The 20,643-nt window shown below is 37.5% G+C and overlaps 1 protein-coding gene across 1 annotated transcript in view; it reads right to left on the bottom strand.

Annotated features, from left to right (window-relative positions):
- Positions 1 to 20,643, bottom strand: part of RPAP2 (RNA polymerase II associated protein 2) — a 113,557-nt gene that overhangs the window by 64,742 nt on the left and 28,172 nt on the right. Inside the window, exons 7-10 of the mRNA XM_080657789.1 lie at positions 18,942 to 18,977; positions 15,875 to 16,811; positions 9,893 to 9,975; positions 4,581 to 4,661 (exon numbers count right to left, since the gene is read on the bottom strand). Of these exons, the coding sequence (XP_080513915.1) occupies positions 4,581 to 4,661; positions 9,893 to 9,975; positions 15,875 to 16,811; positions 18,942 to 18,977 (1,137 nt within the window). The remainder of the gene's footprint in view (positions 1 to 4,580; positions 4,662 to 9,892; positions 9,976 to 15,874; positions 16,812 to 18,941; positions 18,978 to 20,643) is intronic.

Genomic DNA, 20,643 nt, shown 5'->3' with positions numbered 1-20,643 from the left:
TGTCCTAGCCCAACCCTAACCAAAGGAAATTCAATCTGCAGAGGTTGAGCCAGGCATCTGGAATGGTTAAAAGATCCCCAGGTAATTCTGATGCACAACTGGCTTGAGAATCACTGTTCTACAAGTTCCTATTATTGATTATCATTTCAAAAAGAAGGATATGGTTATTTATGTCAACTCTTTTCGAATGAAAGTATTGACTGAAAAGATCTCTCAATACTAGTTGCTGTCATCAATATGGCCTTTTTTCAGACTTCACTTATAAGTCTTAGCCTACGAATAGTCACATACTTGCTGAAGTCGTCCTGCCAGAATCTCAAGATTCCAAATGAGTTATCTTACCAGAGGTCATTCTATACTCTAAGTAACCAACATTTTTCTAAAACACAGCAAAGGCTAAACAATTTTTACCTGCAGGTACTAAAGAGTAAAGACCTGAAAAATAAATTAACATCAAGGTTTTTATAACATTCCCTACACCAAAATAATGCTTTGGGGGCTTATTTCTCCCAAACTTTTAATGAAAAAATAAAAGTGGAGAGAATATAAAATACACTCCCATATACTCAGCACTACTTTGAGAACTATCAACTTGTGGCCAATCATGTTTTATCTATACAACCCCATATTCAATATTCCCTAATCTGGATAATTTTGAAGCAAACTACAGACATCATATCATTTAGCTAGGCTTTAATTTCATGCAAATTATGCAGAAAGTAACTTGAAAGAACTTACACAATAGGAATGACAGAAAAAAAGGTGATAAAAACAATTTATAGCCCTGGCCAGCCTGCTCAGTGGTTAGAGCGTCACCCCTCAGACCAAAGGGTCGCAGGTTCGATTTCTGGTGAAGGGCCGGCACCTGGGTTGCAAGTTTGATCCCTGACCCAGCTGGAGTGTATGCGGGAGGCAACCAATTGATGTCTCTCTCACATCGATGTTTCTCTCTCTCTCTGCTTCCATTCTCTCTAAGAATCAATGGAAAAATATCATCAGGTGAGGATTAACAAAAAATAATAATAGTTTATAAATATAAAAGAAATATGACATTTGAAGTCTTCTCACATCTTTAGTCTGTCAGCTACCTCTTACAGGACTGATGAACACTGTGCCTCTGGTTTTGGCTGGCTTAGGTGTCACAGAAGACTTAGTTTCATAACAGAACCCTCTTTTTTTTTAAAATATATTTTATTGATTTTTTACAGAGAGGAAGGAAGAGGGATAGAGAGTTAGAAACATCGATGAGAGAGAAACATCGATCAGCTGCCTCCTGCACACCTCCCACTGGGGATGTGCCCGCAACCAAGTTACGTGCCCTTGACCGGAATCGAACCTGGGACCTTTCAGTCCGCAGGCTGACGCTCTATCCACTGAGCCAAACCGGTTTTGGCCAGAACCCTCTTAAATAGAGTGATTATTTGGGGTCTAGGGAGATGATAAGTGAAATAACTATTTTGTTTTTACATCTTTGATACTAATGACTACCAAGACAACAAATGGTAGATTTCTTTTTCATTCTCGCACCCCCCACCCCAGTTTTACTAAGGTATAAATGATGCAGAGTAATTGTATACATTTAAGGTATACAGCTTGATGTTGATATGTTATATTTTGAAATTATTACTATAGTCAAGCTAATTAACATATCCATTACCTCACATATAGTTTTTTGCTTTTTTGTTTTTTTTTATGGTAAGAACACTTAAGATTTATCCTCTTGACTTTGACTTGGAGTCTAAACCCAACTACTAGTTGTGTGACTTGAGATTCCTGAATCTCTTATCCCTCATCTGTAAAATGGGATAATACCACTATTTTCAGACATTAAATGAGATAATATATGTAAAGTGCCAAGGACAACCTGGCACACAGTGAGTAATGACCACATGTATTGACATAGGCTAAACATTATTAACAAAAGACCAAAAATAACATCCTGGACATTTTGAGTTGACTTCTAACTCAAAATACCTAAATTCCTAGAGCATATTATAGTAATAATGGGTCAATCTTGCAGTTGTAGTCTAACATTTTTTCCAGTAGGTTTCTAGTAAGTGCTGAGAACTTGAAAACAGTTTAAAAATACAAGCTATCCAATTAGATCTATAGAAAGATAGCTCTAGAAAATACAGTCAAAGTAAATTCAGTTGCTACTTAATCTATCCTAAGTGGGTGGAATAAAAAAATGAAGTACAGACTGTATTTGTAATACAAGATCAAAGGTCTTATTCCAATATTTCTTCTGATATGTTTTCAGTGACTTTACCAGTTTGTTCAGAACAATGATTAAATAAACACTGTCTGTAAGAAACTGTATGGGAGGTCCTTTTAAAATCAATGAAACAGGGCATCCAGTCTTCATCTTCCCTCAGCTAACCTTTCTGTTAATGATACCCACTTTCTGAGAAATCCTGAACAAATCCTAACCTTCAGTGCTTCCACATTGTATGTATCTATTCGAACTTTATCATCAATCCCTTCCCCTTTTTTGGATGCATGGTTCTGTGATAGGTATGAGAGAGCATCTAAAAAGCAAGTTATCTCTCTCTTCATCACTAATAGGGATATAGAGAAGTTCTACTTTAGTCTTGGTATTTGGCCCAAACTCTTTTTGACAAAGCATTTAGTTAAGTATTCCAAAGGCCTAGGCCAATTTGAGCATCACTTGTGGCATTCCTAAACTTGTATGTGATCAGTGATCTTGTGATTGTGTAGCTTCCATGATATCTAACCATCTCAGTAATGAGAACAGTCACGTCATTCAGATTTATTGTTATTACCTGAATATTCACTTTCAGATATAAACATTCTAGATGAAATGAAGTGAAAATGTCCTTACATGTTTGTTTTATCAATCAATAGCAGAAAAAAATGCTGCAGTAATTAATGATGTTTGTGCAGTTAATTTTATGTATAAAATAGTAAAATATTTCAATTATTTGGCAAAATAGATTGCTACTCAATAGTACTAATATATTTAATAGATTACTTTCTCAATAACATTGTATCTTTAAAATTTTTTATAAAAATTCAAATAAGTAACATAATAATAATTAGATTTAATAATAATTCAATCTTTGCAGAGCTATATTATGTACTAATATTTATATATAGTCAAGAAAATAACATTTAAGAGCTGTATTTAAATTTTAGTTACTTCCATTTAAGTCATAAACCTTTTCAGAAAAAGTCCTATTGGGGAATTCTCCACATCTTGTGAGATGATGAATTAAAAACAATGTCACATCAAAATACCAAGAGTTGGATACTATATATAAATTATATAAACAACAGATGTACAATAATCCAAATGTAATTTCTAATCAAAATAATAAAATATGTTAAGACCAAACTGTTAGAGAAAACTGAGGTACACCAAACATTTTTGGGCTCAAATTTCAAAATAAAAACCTATAAGAATGTCTTAAGATTACTCCTATAGTCTTGAGTCTATGAAGGCTAAACATATAAAAAGTAAAATTTAATGCATGATCCTTTTCTGTATTTGAAGATGAATTTTTGAGATTTGCCTAAACTGAATCCTAGCTCCTTCTAGTAAATACCGAGCTGAAAAATGTTTTCCTGAACTACTTTGTGGCACACAAAAAGGTTAGTGATGTTATTAAATGTGCATATTGAAAGTTGTCTATTTGATATTTCTGATGTACAGTATAGTGATTGCAGGAGAAATCGAACAGATCACAGTGAAGAAATTATTCCTGTACTATAATCTTAAACTTTTCAAATCTTACTATTACTGTTGACAACAATAAACCACAATGGTAATTGATTTTTTGGATGAAATGATTCTTCTACCCTAGAAGTTCATTTTATGTTAGTGGTATCTGGCTCTAATCACAGGCAAATATTGATTTTACTATTTGGCCATTTACATTTGGCCAAAATGTGTATTTGGTACATCCGTACTAACAGGTATTTAATGGCCTATCTTTATGCTTCTTAGAGAATCCAGTCTTAGGTTGGTTGAATATTTTTACATTGACAGTTTTAGAAAAATCCCAACTGCTCTACTTCACAATTAATATTCTCTATTCTCCCTTTCTTTATACTTCTTATCACTTCAAATCTGTTCTACACAATTCAATATTAAATTATCTACTGTTTGTACTGTTCACTGTGTTTATCTTATCTTCTCATGGGAGAGTTTTTCCTCGAGGGTGGATAATTTAATATTTCATGATGCTTCTTTTGTATTACCCATGGTGCCTAGTACTGTGCTGGTCATCTGATATGTATTTACTAATTCACTAAGATCCAAGATTAGTAGCCACCTTTGGGTTGTAATATAATTTTCCTTCATAGTTTAAACTATTCTATAAATAAACTAGTCAAAGCTAAATATCTCACGGTTTGAGCAAATAAAGGATTGCATTTAATAAAACACCGAAGTAATACTGTTTAGTGGTAAAGAAAATAGACACTATATTTAGATTTAAGACACTATAGGTAAGTCACTTACTTTCTTCATGCCTTAGGTAGTTCTACCTATGGTTTCTGCAAGGCAATAACATTATAGTTAAAATAACAGGAAAAAAAATCATAATATTAACACCAACCTGAAAGTTCGAACAAGATTTTTAAGTTGTGTGTAAATATCTCCTAATGTAATCTGAAGAGGCCCCAAAAGTCCAGGCAATCTGGAAAAAAAAAATTACATTTTTAAAAAAATATAATTTAATTATGTAGATGGATTTTTTTGGGGAACTTGCCTAAGTCTGGATTTTCTATAGGTAATAATGGCACTTAGGTGAAGGCAGTTACGCTAGGTCAGTGGTCGGCAAACCACGGCTAGTGAGCCACATGTGGCTCTTTGGCCCCTTGAGTGTGGCCCTTCCACAAAATACCACGTGCAGGCGCGCATGTACAGTGCGACTGAAACTTCATGGCCCATGCACAGAAGTCGGTTTTTGGCCTGGATGAGTCTATTTTGAAGAAGTGGCGTTAGAAGAAGTGGGGGTGTCGGTCACATGTGGCTCATGAGCCACGGTTTGCCGACTACTGAGCTAGGTTATAAATGGTAAGAAGTCATAAGGAAATATTTTGTAATAACCCCGCACTCGACTTTGTAGTCTATGCTACAGTGTGAGGCTATGAAATACAAAAATATTATTTTGTCTGCTATCTATATTCTTGTCTCTAGTTTTCTTATCTCTTTTCTTTCAAACATTAGGCCAAATGGAAAGAAGACTAGGCAAGAGGAAATGCCCTCCAAGTGAGAGTAAAAATTGGTATATTTCTAGAGAGCAAGGTGACAACATACACACTAACATTTTAAATGTGGATACTCTGACCCACTAACTTTTCCCCCCCCAAAATATTTATCCTACAGAAGTCATCAGATAAACATAAAGAAGATGCTTGCTGCAGGAATATTATTAGTAGTACAAAAGTGGAAATAATGTTCATCAATTCATGATTGGTCAAATACATTATGACATACACATATATATATAATGGAATATAATAGAATGTTTAAAATGACATGTGGCCCAGCTAAAGTGGCTCAGTGATTGAGCATTGACCTATAAACCAGGAGGTCATAGTACAATTCCCGGTCAGGGCACATGCCCAGTTTACAGGCTCAATCCCCATTGTGGGGCATGCAGGAGGCAGCTGATCAATGATTCTCATCATTGGTGTCTCTATCTCCCTCTCTCCCCCTTTTGGAAATCAATAAAAATATATTTAAAAAATGATAATTTGAATCTATTTCCTTAATGTGAAAAGATATTCATGATAAATGTTAAGTGAAAAATGCACAGAATATTATCCCATTTTTCCAAAAAAAATCCCACCATAATTATATATAACTAGAGGCCCAGTGGACGAAATTCGTGCATGGGGGTGGGGGGTGTCCCTCAGCCCCGCCTGCACCCTCTCCAATCTGGGACCCCTCAAGGGATGTCCGACTGCCCGTTTAGGCCCAATCCCAGTAGGCTCCCAACTGCTCGCCTGCCTGCCTTCCCGATTGCCCCTAACCGCTTCTGCCTGCCAGCCTGATCACCCCCTAACCCTCCCCTGCCAGCCTGATTGATGCCTAACTGCTCCCCTGCCAGCCTGATTGCCCCTAACTGCTCTCCCCTGCAGGCCTGGTCCCCCCCAACTGCCCTCAACTGCTGGCCTGATCGTCCACAACTGCACTCCCCTGCTGGCCTTATCCCTCTCAACTGCCCTCCCCTGCTGGCCATCTTGTGTCCACATTGGGGCAGCCATCTTTGACCACATGGGGGCAGCCATCTTGTGTGTTGGAGTGACCGTCAATTTGCATATTACTCTTTTATTAAATAGGATAGAGGCCTGGTGCATGGGTGGGGGCCAGCTGGTTTGCCCTGAAGGGTGTCCTGGATTAGGGTGGGGGTTCCCTTGGGGTGTGGGGTGGCCTGGGCGAGGGGCCTGTGGTGGTTTGCAGGTCGGCCACCCAAGCAGAGGCCCTTGATCTGGGATTTATTTATCTTCTATAATTGAAACTTTGTAGCCTTGAGCGGAGGCCAGGGCAGGCCAGGAACTTGGCTTCCTCCATCACTGGGGAAACCCAAGCCTCCTGCTTGCTCCATGGCCACAGCCATTTTTGTTGGGATTTATTTATCTTCTATAATTGAAACTTTATAGCCTTGAGTGGAGTCTAGGGCAGGCCAGGGTGTGCAGGAAGCTTGGCTTCCTCCATTGCCAGGGAAACCCAAGCCTCCTGTTCGCTCCGTGGCCACAGTCATCTTGGTTGGGTTAATTTGCATACTCACTCCTGATTGGCTGGTGGGTGTGGCTTGCGGGTCTAGCAGATGTACTGTCAATCTGCATATTACGCTTTTATTATATAGGATACTATTGTATATAATACATAGTATACATCAAATGTTTCATTTCTTCCAGGTTTATACTATAACAGAAGTAATCAGAGTATAAATTCACATACACACATATATATCAAGGATAACCATCAAAATATTATCTGTAGTTATTGCTGAGTTGTGGAATTATAGGTGACTATCACTTCTTTATAGCATTTTATAATGCTTAAATTTTCTGCAATAAGCATGTGTTGCTTTTCTTTTTAAAACTTATTATGAAAGTTTGAAACATGTTCCAAATAGTGGTAACAACCTCATATATCTGTTTTCAGGAGATTTTCTTACATATGCTTCATTTTTCTTCTTTCCTTCTTTTGCTGTAATATTTTAAAGTGAATCCTTGACATGTCACTTGACCCCTAAGTATTTCCTCAGGTATCTCTAAATACAAAGGCATTTTCTTATACAACCACAATAAAATTCATAATAATTCCTTATTACTCCAAATTAAAAATAATTAATACATTAATAATAATTCCTCAATATCATCAGTACATCTTTCATTTTCTTTATCTAAAAAATGCCCTTTTGCAATTGGTTTGTTTCAATGAGAAACAAAAAATGTCTTAATTATTTTTTCTGCTCAGCCATTTCATATAGGAAGAGGACACAAATCCTTCCTCTTCAGATCACGGCAATTTTAATCTATTCCATAAACACAGCCACTAAAATCTATTATTAGGAGAAAATATGGTAGTCAAATGGGAAGGAAAGTCTTACTTTTATAATGAGAAAAAGCTCAACTGCTTTTATAAACAGCCAACCATCTCCAAACCTCCTATGCCACCATAATTATTCTGTTTTCAATGTTCTTTGTGCTTCTTTTTCTTTAAGTTATTCCACTTCTTCTGAAATTTATTTCTTGTGCTAATATCAATAATTTGGTCTTCGAGCAAGGGTCCTTTAGTATGTTCTGTTGCAGCCCAAACTGAGAAGGAACAGAATTTCTTCAATGACATGTCTACATGGTCTTAAATTTAAAATTGGGTACTTTTATTAGCTAAAAATTCTAGAAAACTATTTTCAGATAAATCCCTTTCTACTGATTATATACCAGTATAGATAACCCATGCCCACTTTTAAAAACTATGTAACTGAAATTAAGGATTGTTCTATAAATCAGATAATGGTGACTTATACTGTTTTCTAACCTAATCCTATATAATAAAAGAGTAATATGCAAATTGACAGTCACTCCAAGACACAAGATGTCCTCACCCATGCAAAGATGGCTGCCCCCATGTGGACAAAAGATGGCTGCCACAAGATGGCCTGCAGGGGAGGGCAGTTGTGGGCAGTTAGGGGTGATGAGGCCAGCAGAGGAGGGCAGTTGGGGGTGACCAGGCTGGCAGATGAGGGCAGTTGGGGGGGGGACCAGGCCTGCAGGGGAGGGCAGTTGGGGGGAACCAGGCCTGCAGGTGAGGGCAGTTGTGGGCAATCAGGCAATCAGGGAGGGCAGTTAGGGGTGACCGGGCTGGCAGAGGAAGGGCAGTTGAAGGAGACCAGGCTGGCAGATGAGGGCATTTGGGGAAGACCAGGCCAGCAAGGGAGGGCAGTTAAAGTTGACTGGGCCAGCAGAGGAGGGCAGTTGGAAGAGACCAGGCCAGCAGGGGAGGGCAGTTGGGGGGAACCAGGCCTGCAGGGGAGGGCAGTTGGGGGGGACCAGGCCAGCAGGGGAGAGCAGATGGGGAGGACCAGGCCAGCAGGGGAGGATAGTTGGGGGGACCAGGCCTGCAGAGGAGGGCAGTTGGGGGGGACCCAGGCCTGCAGGGGAGGGCAGTTAGGGGTGACCAGGCTGGCAGGGGAGGGTAGTTAGGGGCAATCGGGCCGGCCAGGAAGCAGTTAGGCGTCGATCAGGCTGGCAGGGGAGTGGTTTGGTGGTGATCAGGCTTGCAGGCAGAAGCGGTTAGGGGCAATCAGGCAGAGGCAGGCGAGCAGTTGGGAGCCAGCAGTCCTGGATTGTGAGAGGGATGTCCGATCACCCATTTAGGCCCGATTCCGGATCGGGCTTAAATGGGCAGTCGGACATCCCTCAAGAGGTCACAGATTTGAGAGGGTGCAGGCTGGGCTGAGGGACATCCCCCTCCCCGTGCATGAATTTCAAGCACTGGGCCTCTAGTATTTAACAGAAATGTATGAGAACATATAAAAGGCAAAATAAATAACAGATTTATCATATATGAAGAGCCTAACATATAAAAGGCACTCAATAAATATTATTTTAAAGAGTTATTTAAAATGTAAAACTTAGAGGAAGGAGTAAGCTGCTCATAATACTATGGCTTCCAAAATGTTTTTGTTCTTTTGAATAAACCACATAATTAAGACTTCTCCACATACATAACACCTTAAGCAAGGACTAAAAACACCTTTCCATTTTTTCTACTAAAGAAAGAAAATGCAGGCTAAAAAGTTCAAAACAGCTCTCATACCTCTGGAAAAAAGACTGAAAGCTCCTTTTGAAAGAGAAACCAAGGTTGCAATTTTTAAATGTCATTTATGACTGGGCTAATTACAAGAACAGTAATTTCCACCACAGGAAGTTTAAAACTAAAGTGCAAAGTTGAGTTGAACAAAAACTCAAGTTGCTGAGTGTGAAATTGTTCTATGAATATATATGCAGAGTGAGTTAACAGACTTAAAATTTTATAAAGTCTTATTCACATGTGAAACTGATGTGACACATTTACCACAAATCAGTAATTAAATGGGTCTAGCTTTGATATATTTTTTTTCCCCTGACTTCACTGGATTATTAAATTGAAGTGAAGTAGTTTGGTTTTCTACTCCCATAATCTCAACCTTCCTCTTTACTATGTGCATCTTGTACACAAAACTTAATTTCAGTATTTCCTTGGTAGGATATCTTAAAAATCAAAATTTCTCAGATGAAAAAAATCCATGTAAACCTTTCACATTATTCTTCACTGTTCAAAATTCAATAACACCTATATATTATGAACCCATAAATACCAAGTTAACTTAAAAATATTGTAAAAGTGGGATGACAATTACATACTTACACTTTACTCAATTTTTCGAGTACGATGCGTTTTCTAATCTGGCTCTGAGAACTTGAATCTATCAGTGGAAAGGTGGGATCATGCTGAATCACATTTTTAAACAAAGCAAAATAAAAACATGAATTTACATTCTTTCTTTTATAAGAATAATCAACATTAAAATACAAATGTTAACACCTGTGGTATGGCAGAATGAAACCTAGACTTGAAATTTATAAAATTTAAATTCGAGTATCAGTTCAGTCATTAGGTTTATGTGAACTTGCCTGAATCATTTGCCCACTTTTGAGTATTTTCTCATCTGCATTAAAAGGAATACTAATACCTTCTTCATTGAATGAGAAAATGAATACAAAAGACTTTGTAAACTACCAAATGCTATGTAAATGTAGGAAATTAAAGGATAAAAATTAGCAAATAATATAAATATATTATGGGGAATTCCGCTTCTAGAAATGGCAAACAAGAAATGGCAAACCACTCCTCCTGCTGAGAACTGAAAGCTGGGGGGAAAGAAACGCATTTGAAAGCATCAGATTGCTAGCAAGGCAGTAAAGAATTATGGCCTGAGATTCTGGAGAGGTAATTCCAGAAAGGCCACTGACTAATTTCAGAAGAGACAATTTAAATACTGAGAACCCAAGCATTGCTCTTCTAATAGACATTGGGGCATGCCAAGAAAGGAGAGGCACCAGCAACACTCCTCAAGTTAGAGACCAGGACTTAAAAGGATCGCACTCTAGGAGTAAGAATGAATAGGAAACAGACTGGCTCTTATAGGGACTGAAGCCCATCTCCAAATCATCATAACTCCTGATTGGATTAAGGAGATTTGGCACTAATACAAATCTAGAGGAAGATGCATTAGCCTAGGTCTCAAATTATCTCTGTAACTTTTACTATACAATGTTTGCCACATAATGAAACACTAAAACAATGTGATCAAAATCAGAAACATTAGTCCATAGAATCAATCCTCAGGGAATCCAGATAATGAAGTTATCAGTTTTATTTAAAATAAATGTTCAATATATTCAAAAAAATGACAAGGTTGAAAATTTCAGCAGAGAACTAAAAACTATATAAAAGAACTAAATGAAAATCCTATATAAGTGAAAAATATTGTATTTAAAGGACTCAATGGATAAATTTAATAATGTAGAAATAACTGAAGAGAGAATGCTGACTTGGAAAATATCTAGAATGAAGCACAGTCACACCCAACACCCCTCCCCCCCCACCACATAATGCAAAACACAAAATAATACAAGAGACAAAGAAGATACAGTGAAAAAGACTAACATAACTAATTGGAGCACTAGGTAATATTTGAGAATATTCCAAAACTGATTAAAGAAGTCATAGAATCAAGTATTACAACAAACAAAAGAACAAATATAACCATACCTACACAAAGGATTTTAAAATTGAGGGTAACCAAAGGAAAATAAAAAGGTCTTAAAAATAGCTAAAGGAGAAAACACGATATTTGCAAAAGAGCAGCAATAAGAGAAGTAAATGGAGGCCAAAAGACAAGGGAATATTTTCAATGGGCTGAAAGAAAATAACTCTAATCTTGAATTCAATATCCAGGAAAATATCTTTCAAAAGTAAAAGTGAAATAAAAAATTTTGTTACAAACAAAAACATAAAATTAATCACTAGCAAAATGGCACTAACAGAAACAAAAGATATTCTTTAGGCCCAAGGCAAATTATTCCAGATGAAAGAACAGAAATTCAGTAAGAAGGAAAAAACAATGAAAGAGTAATTAATTGGACAAAACCAACTGAATATTGACTATAAATAATTTTGTAGAATTGAAAATGTAAAGAGGACAAAAATACACAACAAGAGCACATAAGTAAAGAGCAGGTAAATTGAGTTACAGTTCTAAAATTCTAATTGTCCAGGAAGAAATAAAAGTATTACGTTACATTAGACTTTAATAAGACAAACACTCATTTTAATTTTTAGAGTAACCACTTATCAATTAGCAAAAAGAACGTATAAGAAGCTAATGGAGGGTAAAAAATGGTTTAATGATATTTAACACAAAGAAAGCAAAAAAGGAAAGAAAGAGGAACACAGAATAGGTGGAATGCAGAAAGCAATGAACGACGAGTGAGATGGTAGGTTTAAACCCAAACATATCAATTATGATATTAAATGTAAATGGACTAAATCTTCCCCATAAAGATGATCAGCCTATATTTAAAATAAGATAACCCTTGAAAATACTAATAAAAGAATGCTAGTGTCAGCAAAGTAGACTTTAAGGGGGGAAAAAAAAATCAATGTAGAGAAAGGTAACTCCATAATGCTAAAAGTTTAATTTTCCAGGAAGACATACAATCTTACATTTGCATCCAATAATGTGGTCTCAAAATATTAAAAGTAAAATTCATAATACTAGAAGGAGAAATAATAAATCCATAATTAGCCCTAGCCAGTTTGGCTAAGTGGTTAGAGTGTTGGCTCATGGACTGAAGGGTCCTGGGTTCCATTCCCAGTCAAGAGCATGTACCTTGGTTGCAGGTTCGATTCCCAACCCCTGTCGGGGTGTGTGTGGTGGAGAGGGGAGGAAACCAATTGATGTGTCTCTCTCATGTCGATGTTTCTCTCTCTCTCCCCTGCTTCCATTCTGTCTGAAAATCAGTGGAAAAATATCCTTGGGTGAGGATTAAAAAAACAATGTAAATAAATAAATAAATCCATAATTATGGTAACAGATTTTGACCTACCTCTCTAACTGATGGAATGAGCAAGCAAACAACAACAAAAAAAACCCCCAAAAACAATCACTTTGATGTGCACACATTTCCCAAAAAGGAAATATACTCCTCACCATAAACAAAAATCAATCCCAGACGAATTGCAGATCTTAATGTAAAAGGAAAAACAACATAGGTTCTAGAATATTAAATAACCTGGGCTAGGTAAAGATTTCTTAATGAAGTCACTAAAGAGAGGAATTAATAAACTAGACCAGTGGTCAGCAAAATCATTAGTCAACAGAGCAAAAATTCAACAGTACAATGAATGAAATTTCTTTTGAGAGCCAAAAACCGACTTCTGCGCATGGGCCACGAAGTTTCAATCGCACTGTACGTGCACGCCTGCACGTGGTATTTTGTGGAAGAGCCACACTCAAGGGGCCAAAGAGCCGCATGTGGCTCGCGAGCCGCAGTTTGCCGACCACTGAACTAGACTGAAGACACCAGTAATGAGTGAAAAGGCAAGTCTCAGAGTAGAAGATGGTATTCACAATACACATAACTGAACATGGGCTTGAGTCCTGAATACATACAGAATTCCTACAGATCAATGAAAAGCAAAACAAAACACAAAAACCTACGTATATTCAATAGGTAAATGGAAAAAAAAACCTTAAGCATTTCACAAAAGAGACTATCCAAATGGTCAATAAGCAAATGAAACAGTGCTCAACTCATTAATCATCAGAGAAATGTAACCAAAAAGCAATGCCACCAGAATGGTGGAAACTAACAATATCAAGTATTGTGAAGTGTGGAGTCATGGAAACTCTCATAGTATGGTAGGGGAATATAAACTGCCACAGCCATTTTGGTAAACCACTTATCGTTATCTAGTATAGTTGCATGTATTCCCATACATTATGACCCAGAAATTCTAGTCCTAGATACATACCTAACAGAAATGCATGCACATTAGCAGAGACATATATAAGAAAGTTCATACAGCAGTTCATAATAGCCTCAAACTGAAACAGCCTAAATGCTCATTAATATAAATAAATTGTGGTACATTTCTATAATGGAATACCATCTATACTAATAAAAGGGTAATATGCAAATCAGTTGGGACACCCTCACAGTAATGACTGAATAGCAGGCTGCGTGGGGTGACAAGGCCAGCAGGGGGATTAGTGAGAGACGACCAAACAACTGAACAGCAGGCTGTGTGAGGTGCCCAGGCCAGCAGGGGGGTTAGTGAGGGATGACCAAATGACTGAACAGCAGGCTGCATGGGGCGACCAGGCCGGCAGGGGGGGCAGTGAGGGGCAACCAAACAACCAAACAGCAGGCTGCGTGGGGCAACCAGGCTGGCAGGGGGGACAGTGAGGGGCGACCAGGATGGCAGGGGGAGCAGTTAGGGGAGACCAGGTTAGCGGAGGGGGGGCAGTTAGGGGTGACCAGGCCGGCGGGGGAGGGGGCAGTTAGGGGTGATCAGGCCAGCAGGCAGAAGTGGTTAGGGCTGATCAGGCTGGCAGCAGGGGGGGGGGGGGGAGAGGTGGCAGTTAGGGCAATCAGGCAGGCAGGCAGGTGAGCAACTAGGAGCCAGCGGTCCCGGGTTGTGAGAGGGATGTCTGACTCCCGGTTTAGGCCCAATCCCCGAGATCAGGCCTAAACCGGCAGTCGGACATCCCCCAAGGGGTCCTGGATTGGAGAGGGTGCAGGCTGGGCTGAGGGGACCTCCCTACCCATGCACGAATTTCATGCACCAGGCCTCTAGTGTAGCAATAAAAGAATAAAACTAGAGTTAACAAAACAAGTGATTCACAAACAATGTTGCAAGAACTAAATTAGACACCAACAAACATATACTGTGTGAATCCATTTATATACAATTCAAAACTGGCAAAACTTATCTGTGCTATTATAATAGTTGGTCATTTTGGAAAGACGTAATGACTAGGAGAAGATATAGCATGGCTCTGGTTTACTCAAATTTTTGTCTGAGTAGTGCTCATTTGTGATAATTCAATGAGCTACAGTATTGAGTTATACTTCAATGGAAAAGTTCTAAAACGTTATGCAACAGAGGAGCAGTCAAATTTCAGGGATTAATTTTTCCTTCTTAAGGCTTATAAGCACAAAAATGATAAAACAAGTTATGTACTAAGATAGGTTTATGCAGCTGACAGAAATCAATGTTTCTCCAAACTTAAAATAAAAGTTATTGATACTGTCTAATAATACAGTTGAAGTGATTTCAAATATAGTACTGAGTTGGGTAATATTCTCTAGAAATATAAAAAATTTCTAAATTGTTACATTTTCACTTTCACCTTCTTTCTAAATCTCCAAATGTTTTTACAGCCACATTTACTCAGAAGTCTTTAGTAACAAAGTTTTGTGGTTAAAACCAGATTATTGCCTACTCTTCATATCAAATGACTTCATTTCCCAAACTGCACATCAACCAAAATGGGGTTTTAGAAATACCAAAAAATCTCCCTAAACCTCAGTGGCATACATTCAGTCTCCATATATAATTACTATTTACTGAGTACCAATTATATGACAGGCACTGTGATAAATGCTTTATATTTGTTATCTTTAAAACACGTAACAATTGAGCAAGAGAAGCTACTTACAATCCCATTTACAGATAAGCAATCAAACTCAAGAACTAACTTTTCATACAGCTAGTAAAGGACAGAGCAGATATTCAAATCTAGGTCTAACCTGAATGTACTATTTCCATTTTCTCTATTATTTCCCAATAAGTCTCCTTTAATATATTATTTTCATTTATAATATTTTAAATGGTCATGTTTGCCAAATATTATACAAACAAATATTTTACCACTCAACTTCACTGAATACAGTCCCACTGAAAATAACACAAAGATACGTACTTCATGTAGAAATCGGAAAGAATACATATAAAGAAAAAACAAGCCTCTTCAGAGGTTCTACATATATAAAGAACTATGTTTAAAGAAAGTTCTGTCCCACAATTTGAGCCTATTTCTACATTACAGAAAAATGTTCCACATTTATGAAAATTTTCAGGGGCAAACTTCAACTTATTCAGAAAATAGTAATGACATTACGAGAAATGGCATTTTAAACAAAGAAACTGACCAACTAAAAAAGCCTTCTGAAAATTTAACAATTATCTCTTCAGTATTTTTCTTCCTGGTCTAAGATTTGCTATGATGAGTGTTCCATATGTTAGCAATATAAAAAACTCATCACCATTAAGACGTACCTCTTCAGAGTCTTGTGATTTGGTGGTTTCTTCATTTAAAACATATTGTCCTCTATAAAACTCTCTGATCCTTAGGTTTAATGTTTCAGTTTCCTTTTTCAAGCTCTCATAACTTGGCAGTGGTTTAATGGCTGTATCTGAGGCCCTGTAAGGCAAAGACTCATCCAAGCTGTCCTGAGATTCCCGCAAGGTGAGGGAATGACTATCTGGGTCAGAATTTATGTCATCTTCATCAAGCTCTTCTTCTTTAACCAGAGGGACTGACGAGGGTTTTAGACACACAGAAGCATAATTATGGCCATACAAAAACCTCAAAGTTTCTTCTGTCTTCCACTCAATCAAAGTCTCCTTCAGAACTTTAAGTAAGTTTGCCTTTGCAACTTCAGGACACACCTGCACTGAACTAGAAGCTGACCTAGAAACTTGGTTTGATTTGACAAATTTCCTCTTAAAATGCTCAGCACTTTTCTTACTTATGCCTACTAAAGTTATTTCTGAACTGTTGTATTTCTTTTCAGGAATTTCTGAAGCATCTAATTTTTCTCTTGAAGGACTATTTAAAGAAACCTGAGTATTTACCTTCTGTAAAGGAAGTTCACAAGTAGCAGCTTTCTCCTGACTATCTAATCTGCAATTGCCTAACTGCTCAGTAATATTTATTACTGCCTGTTCTTTGTCTTCTTGCTTGAAGTTAGATTTTTGACAAGCTTTCTTTTTCATGATGCTTTTTTTGTGCAGCTGTTGCATTACACCCGTTGCATTTGGTTTGTTTCCTGGTAGAATGGAGGAAACAAAGTCTTGCTCATTATCACTGCTACTATCACTATGAGTGCTAGAAAAATTAGATTCATACTGCTTCTCAATATGGCCAGGATTGTCAACATCTGATGTTTTAATGGCCTTACTGCATAACTGTACTTCTTCTCCAGAATGGCCACTGTAGAAGAAAGAAACAAACTAACTGTAACAGAAAAGCAGAATGTCCCATGTATTTACACTTGGTACCTTTCAAGGTAGATATTTTTATTCCCTATGCAAAGCCTTATTTTTAGGCTTATATAAATATAAGCCTGTACACATACCAGTACACACACACTTCAGAAGAAAGCTATAATTACATAATTTCTTCAGTTCTTATTTATTCGATATAATTATCTTCTTTCCTTGTCCTTTCCCCCTAATTATTTTAAAAATGTTAAAAGAGCCCTGACCAGTGTGCTCAGTGATTAGCACATTGGTCTGAGCACCGAAGGGTCATGGGTTCAATTCCCGATCAAGGGCACGTACCTGGGTTGCAGGTTCAACCACGCCTGGTGGGGCGAGTGCGAAAGGCAACCAATCGATGTCTCTCTTTCACATCAACGTTTCTCTCTCTCACTCTCTCTCCAACCCCTCCCTAACTTTCTTCCACTCTCTCAAAATAATAAATAAGTAAATAAGAATAACAGCAACAACAACAAAACAACCTACTGAATTATTTTTTATTTTAGCCTGCTCCATTTCTGTTTCATATATCCTTTTTTTAAAAAAGGGTTTCTTTTGAGAACTTCATTACTGGTTTCTCAAACAAGCAAAAAAACATATATTTTTATATATGTACACACACACACACACACACACACACACACACACACACACACTTACATATTACAGGGAACTTTGTTTAGGCTTTGAAAGATATAAATATAAAAAGAGATATTTAAACATTTTCCAACTCTAGTTGATAGTAATACAGAAAGTTCCAAAGAATGAAAAACATAAGGAAGTCAGTCACAATAAAAAATAAAGTTGGAAAATCAACATTTATCAATGAAAGATATTTATATTTTACACTCTAGAATTACAACATAATGCTAACAATAAAAAACAAGTTTTCCCTTTGACTATACTTCTTCAATTTTCAGGTTTAAAAAAGATTAAGAATTATGAATGAGTGAAGGCAAAGAGTAGCTTTGTCTATACAACCTTGAGGTAAAGAAGGATAGGTGAGCAGTTACTCTTACGCAAATGCAACGATAAAAACTTTAAAGATCCAAATGAGGAGAATTCTGGATCAAGAAGCATGTACACTTTGTACAGGGTAGTGAGTGTATGGAATCTCTACTTTCTGTGCAATTTTTCTTTAAACCTAAAACTGCTCCTCCAAAAGGCTATTACATTTTTAGAAATGATTTTTAAAAAAATGAAGTTAAAGAATGCAGCAGTTTAATAAAAGCATGTAGGACTGAGGAGTAAAAGAAGAAAAACAGAGTTGAAGGTAAGGTTGTGAATGGAAATGGAGAAAAGATAGCAAGTTTATTCAGTAGTAGATATAATTTTTTAGTTAGAATCTAGCCTATATCATCAGGGACTTGTCGCTTGTAAGTATAATTTTTTTAAAAAAATAGAACAATTAAACTTCCATATATTTCAGACTCTCCCCTGGATTTGAAGTTATTATGTTTTTCTGTACTACTTTGAGCTATAAATTAAAGAAATACATCAATAAGTCAGTATCTCTCACTTATGGCTCAAGTCCATGCAACTAAGGTAGTGACTAATAACCAGGAAAAATTACTCTCGGAGATTAAAGGACATATTTTGAGAGATGATTAAGGTTGGGAAAGCAACATCATGAGGAGATTTTAGGAAAAAAAAATCACAACTTGGAACCTCTATTAATGCTTTAGACACTTTTTCAAATAATTAAATAACAGATACATTAATGTTTTGAAATTCTATAAAATAGGACTATAAAAACCTTTCAACAAATGTTAATTGGCACAATCTGGTTGACAAAGCAGCATATTATCTCAGATGGAAGCTGTGTTTGAGTCATATTTCAACAGGTTCAATTAGACTTTCTTGGTAGAAAGAGCTGTACAATAAATCATACAGAGCAAACACACCATCTTACTATTAGAAAAGAAAAAGCTGTACAAGGCAAATATTTTTTTGTGTGGGCTAGAATGGGCACTTACATAATGCATCAGTACAGGAAGTCCAAGAGCCCATATCACCTGGTTTACTCTTAATGTTTTTATTAACATGAATATATAGAAGGTAAGTGATACTGATTCAACCATACCTTTGTCCCTCCTGTAGCAGCTGAAAATCAGGGTGCCTGTGACAAACACACAGAAATAGAAATTGAAGGTAACTGATATGTCAAACACATTCAAGTGTTTACTATAATTACATTGGATAGAAAATATAAAGATTTTTTTAAAGAAAAAATTAAGGGATAAAGTACTATGAAACTCATCCACAAGAAATCTGGATTAATATCTCTACCCAAAATTTACTAATATTTTAGGACTAAGTTCAAATTCCATGAGCCCAATAAAGGTTTCCCTGTCTAACCTGCTAATGTAAATCACTCCCTCCTCTAAATAGCAAAGTATGTACAATTAATATATATTAATCATGTCCTCTTCTATGACCTAATACTAGAATATTACCTAAATGTCTTACTTTTCATGTTTAATTCTGATTTCTTAAATAAACCACAGGCTCTTTGAGGGCAGATATTATAGAAGCTCTTGTATTTCCTTTATATGGTTAGTAAAATTTTTTGCCCTAATTTCTGAGAAAGCAGTTATATTATCGTATAGATGTAAACTATGTATACAGATGGTTTAATTTAACTTGAAGAAAAATTTTGCTATGCAATACCAGAAATCATATTTGGCTGAGTATCATGATATTAAAAATGGGGAGGAAAAAGCTCTTAGAAAGCCAGATATACTAGTAAAAAGGAACAAATATAAAAGCAAATAAATCCAAGAGAACAAGAAACCTGTAACATACTTCTAAAGTGACTCACAAAAAGTGCCTTCTGAAGACTACAAAATGGATTAAACAAAAGTTAAGTTTACAAAGAACTAAATAAATGAAATGATATTCCATGTTCATCAACAGGAAGACTCAATATTGTCATTGTCAAGATGTCAGTTCATTTCAACTTGATCTATAGATTCAATGCAATCCAACCATAATCCCAGCAAATTATTTTGTGGATGTCAACAAATTTATTCTAATGTTTTTATGTAGAGGCAAATACCCAGATTAGTTAACACAATATTGAAGAAGGACAAAGTTGGAGAACAAACATTACCTGACTTCAAGTCTTACTATCTTATATAATATAATAAAAGAGTAATATGCAAATTGACCATCACTCCAACACACAAGATGGCCGCCCCATGTGGTCAAAGATGGCTGCCCCCATGTGGACACAAGATGGCCACCACAAGATGGCCTGTAGGGGAGGGCAGTTGTGGGCGATCAGGCCAGCAGGGGAGGGCAGTTAGGGGTGACCAGGCCAGCAGAGGAGGGCAGTTGGGAACAATCAGGCCTCAGGGGAGGGCAGTTAGGGGTGACCAGGCAGAGGAGGGCAGTTGGGGGAGACCAGGACCGGCAGAGGAGGGCAGTTCGGGGAGACCAGGCCTGCAGGGGAGGACAGTTGGGGGGGACCCAGGCCTGCAGGGGAGGGCAGATGTGGGCGATCAGGCCAGCAGGGGAGGGCAGTCAGGGGCAACCAGGCCAGCAGAGGAGGGCAGCTGGGGGGGTCCAGGCAAGTAGGGGAGGGCAGTTGGGAGGGACCAGGCCTGCAAGGGAGGGCAGTTAGGGGTGACCAGGCCTGCAGGGGAGGGCAGTTGGTGGAGACCAAGCCTGCAGAGGAGGGCAGTTAGGGGCAACCAGGTCTGCAGGGGAGGGCAGTTGGGGGTGACCAGGCCTGCAGGGGAGGGCAGTTGGGATGACCAGGCTGGCAAGGGAGGGCAGTTAGG

This window comes from Plecotus auritus (genome assembly GCF_963455305.1).
Source record: "Plecotus auritus genome assembly, chromosome: 2".
NCBI classification, from domain to species: domain Eukaryota; kingdom Metazoa; phylum Chordata; class Mammalia; order Chiroptera; family Vespertilionidae; genus Plecotus; species Plecotus auritus.
This window is presented reverse-complemented; position numbering and strand designations above follow the sequence as displayed.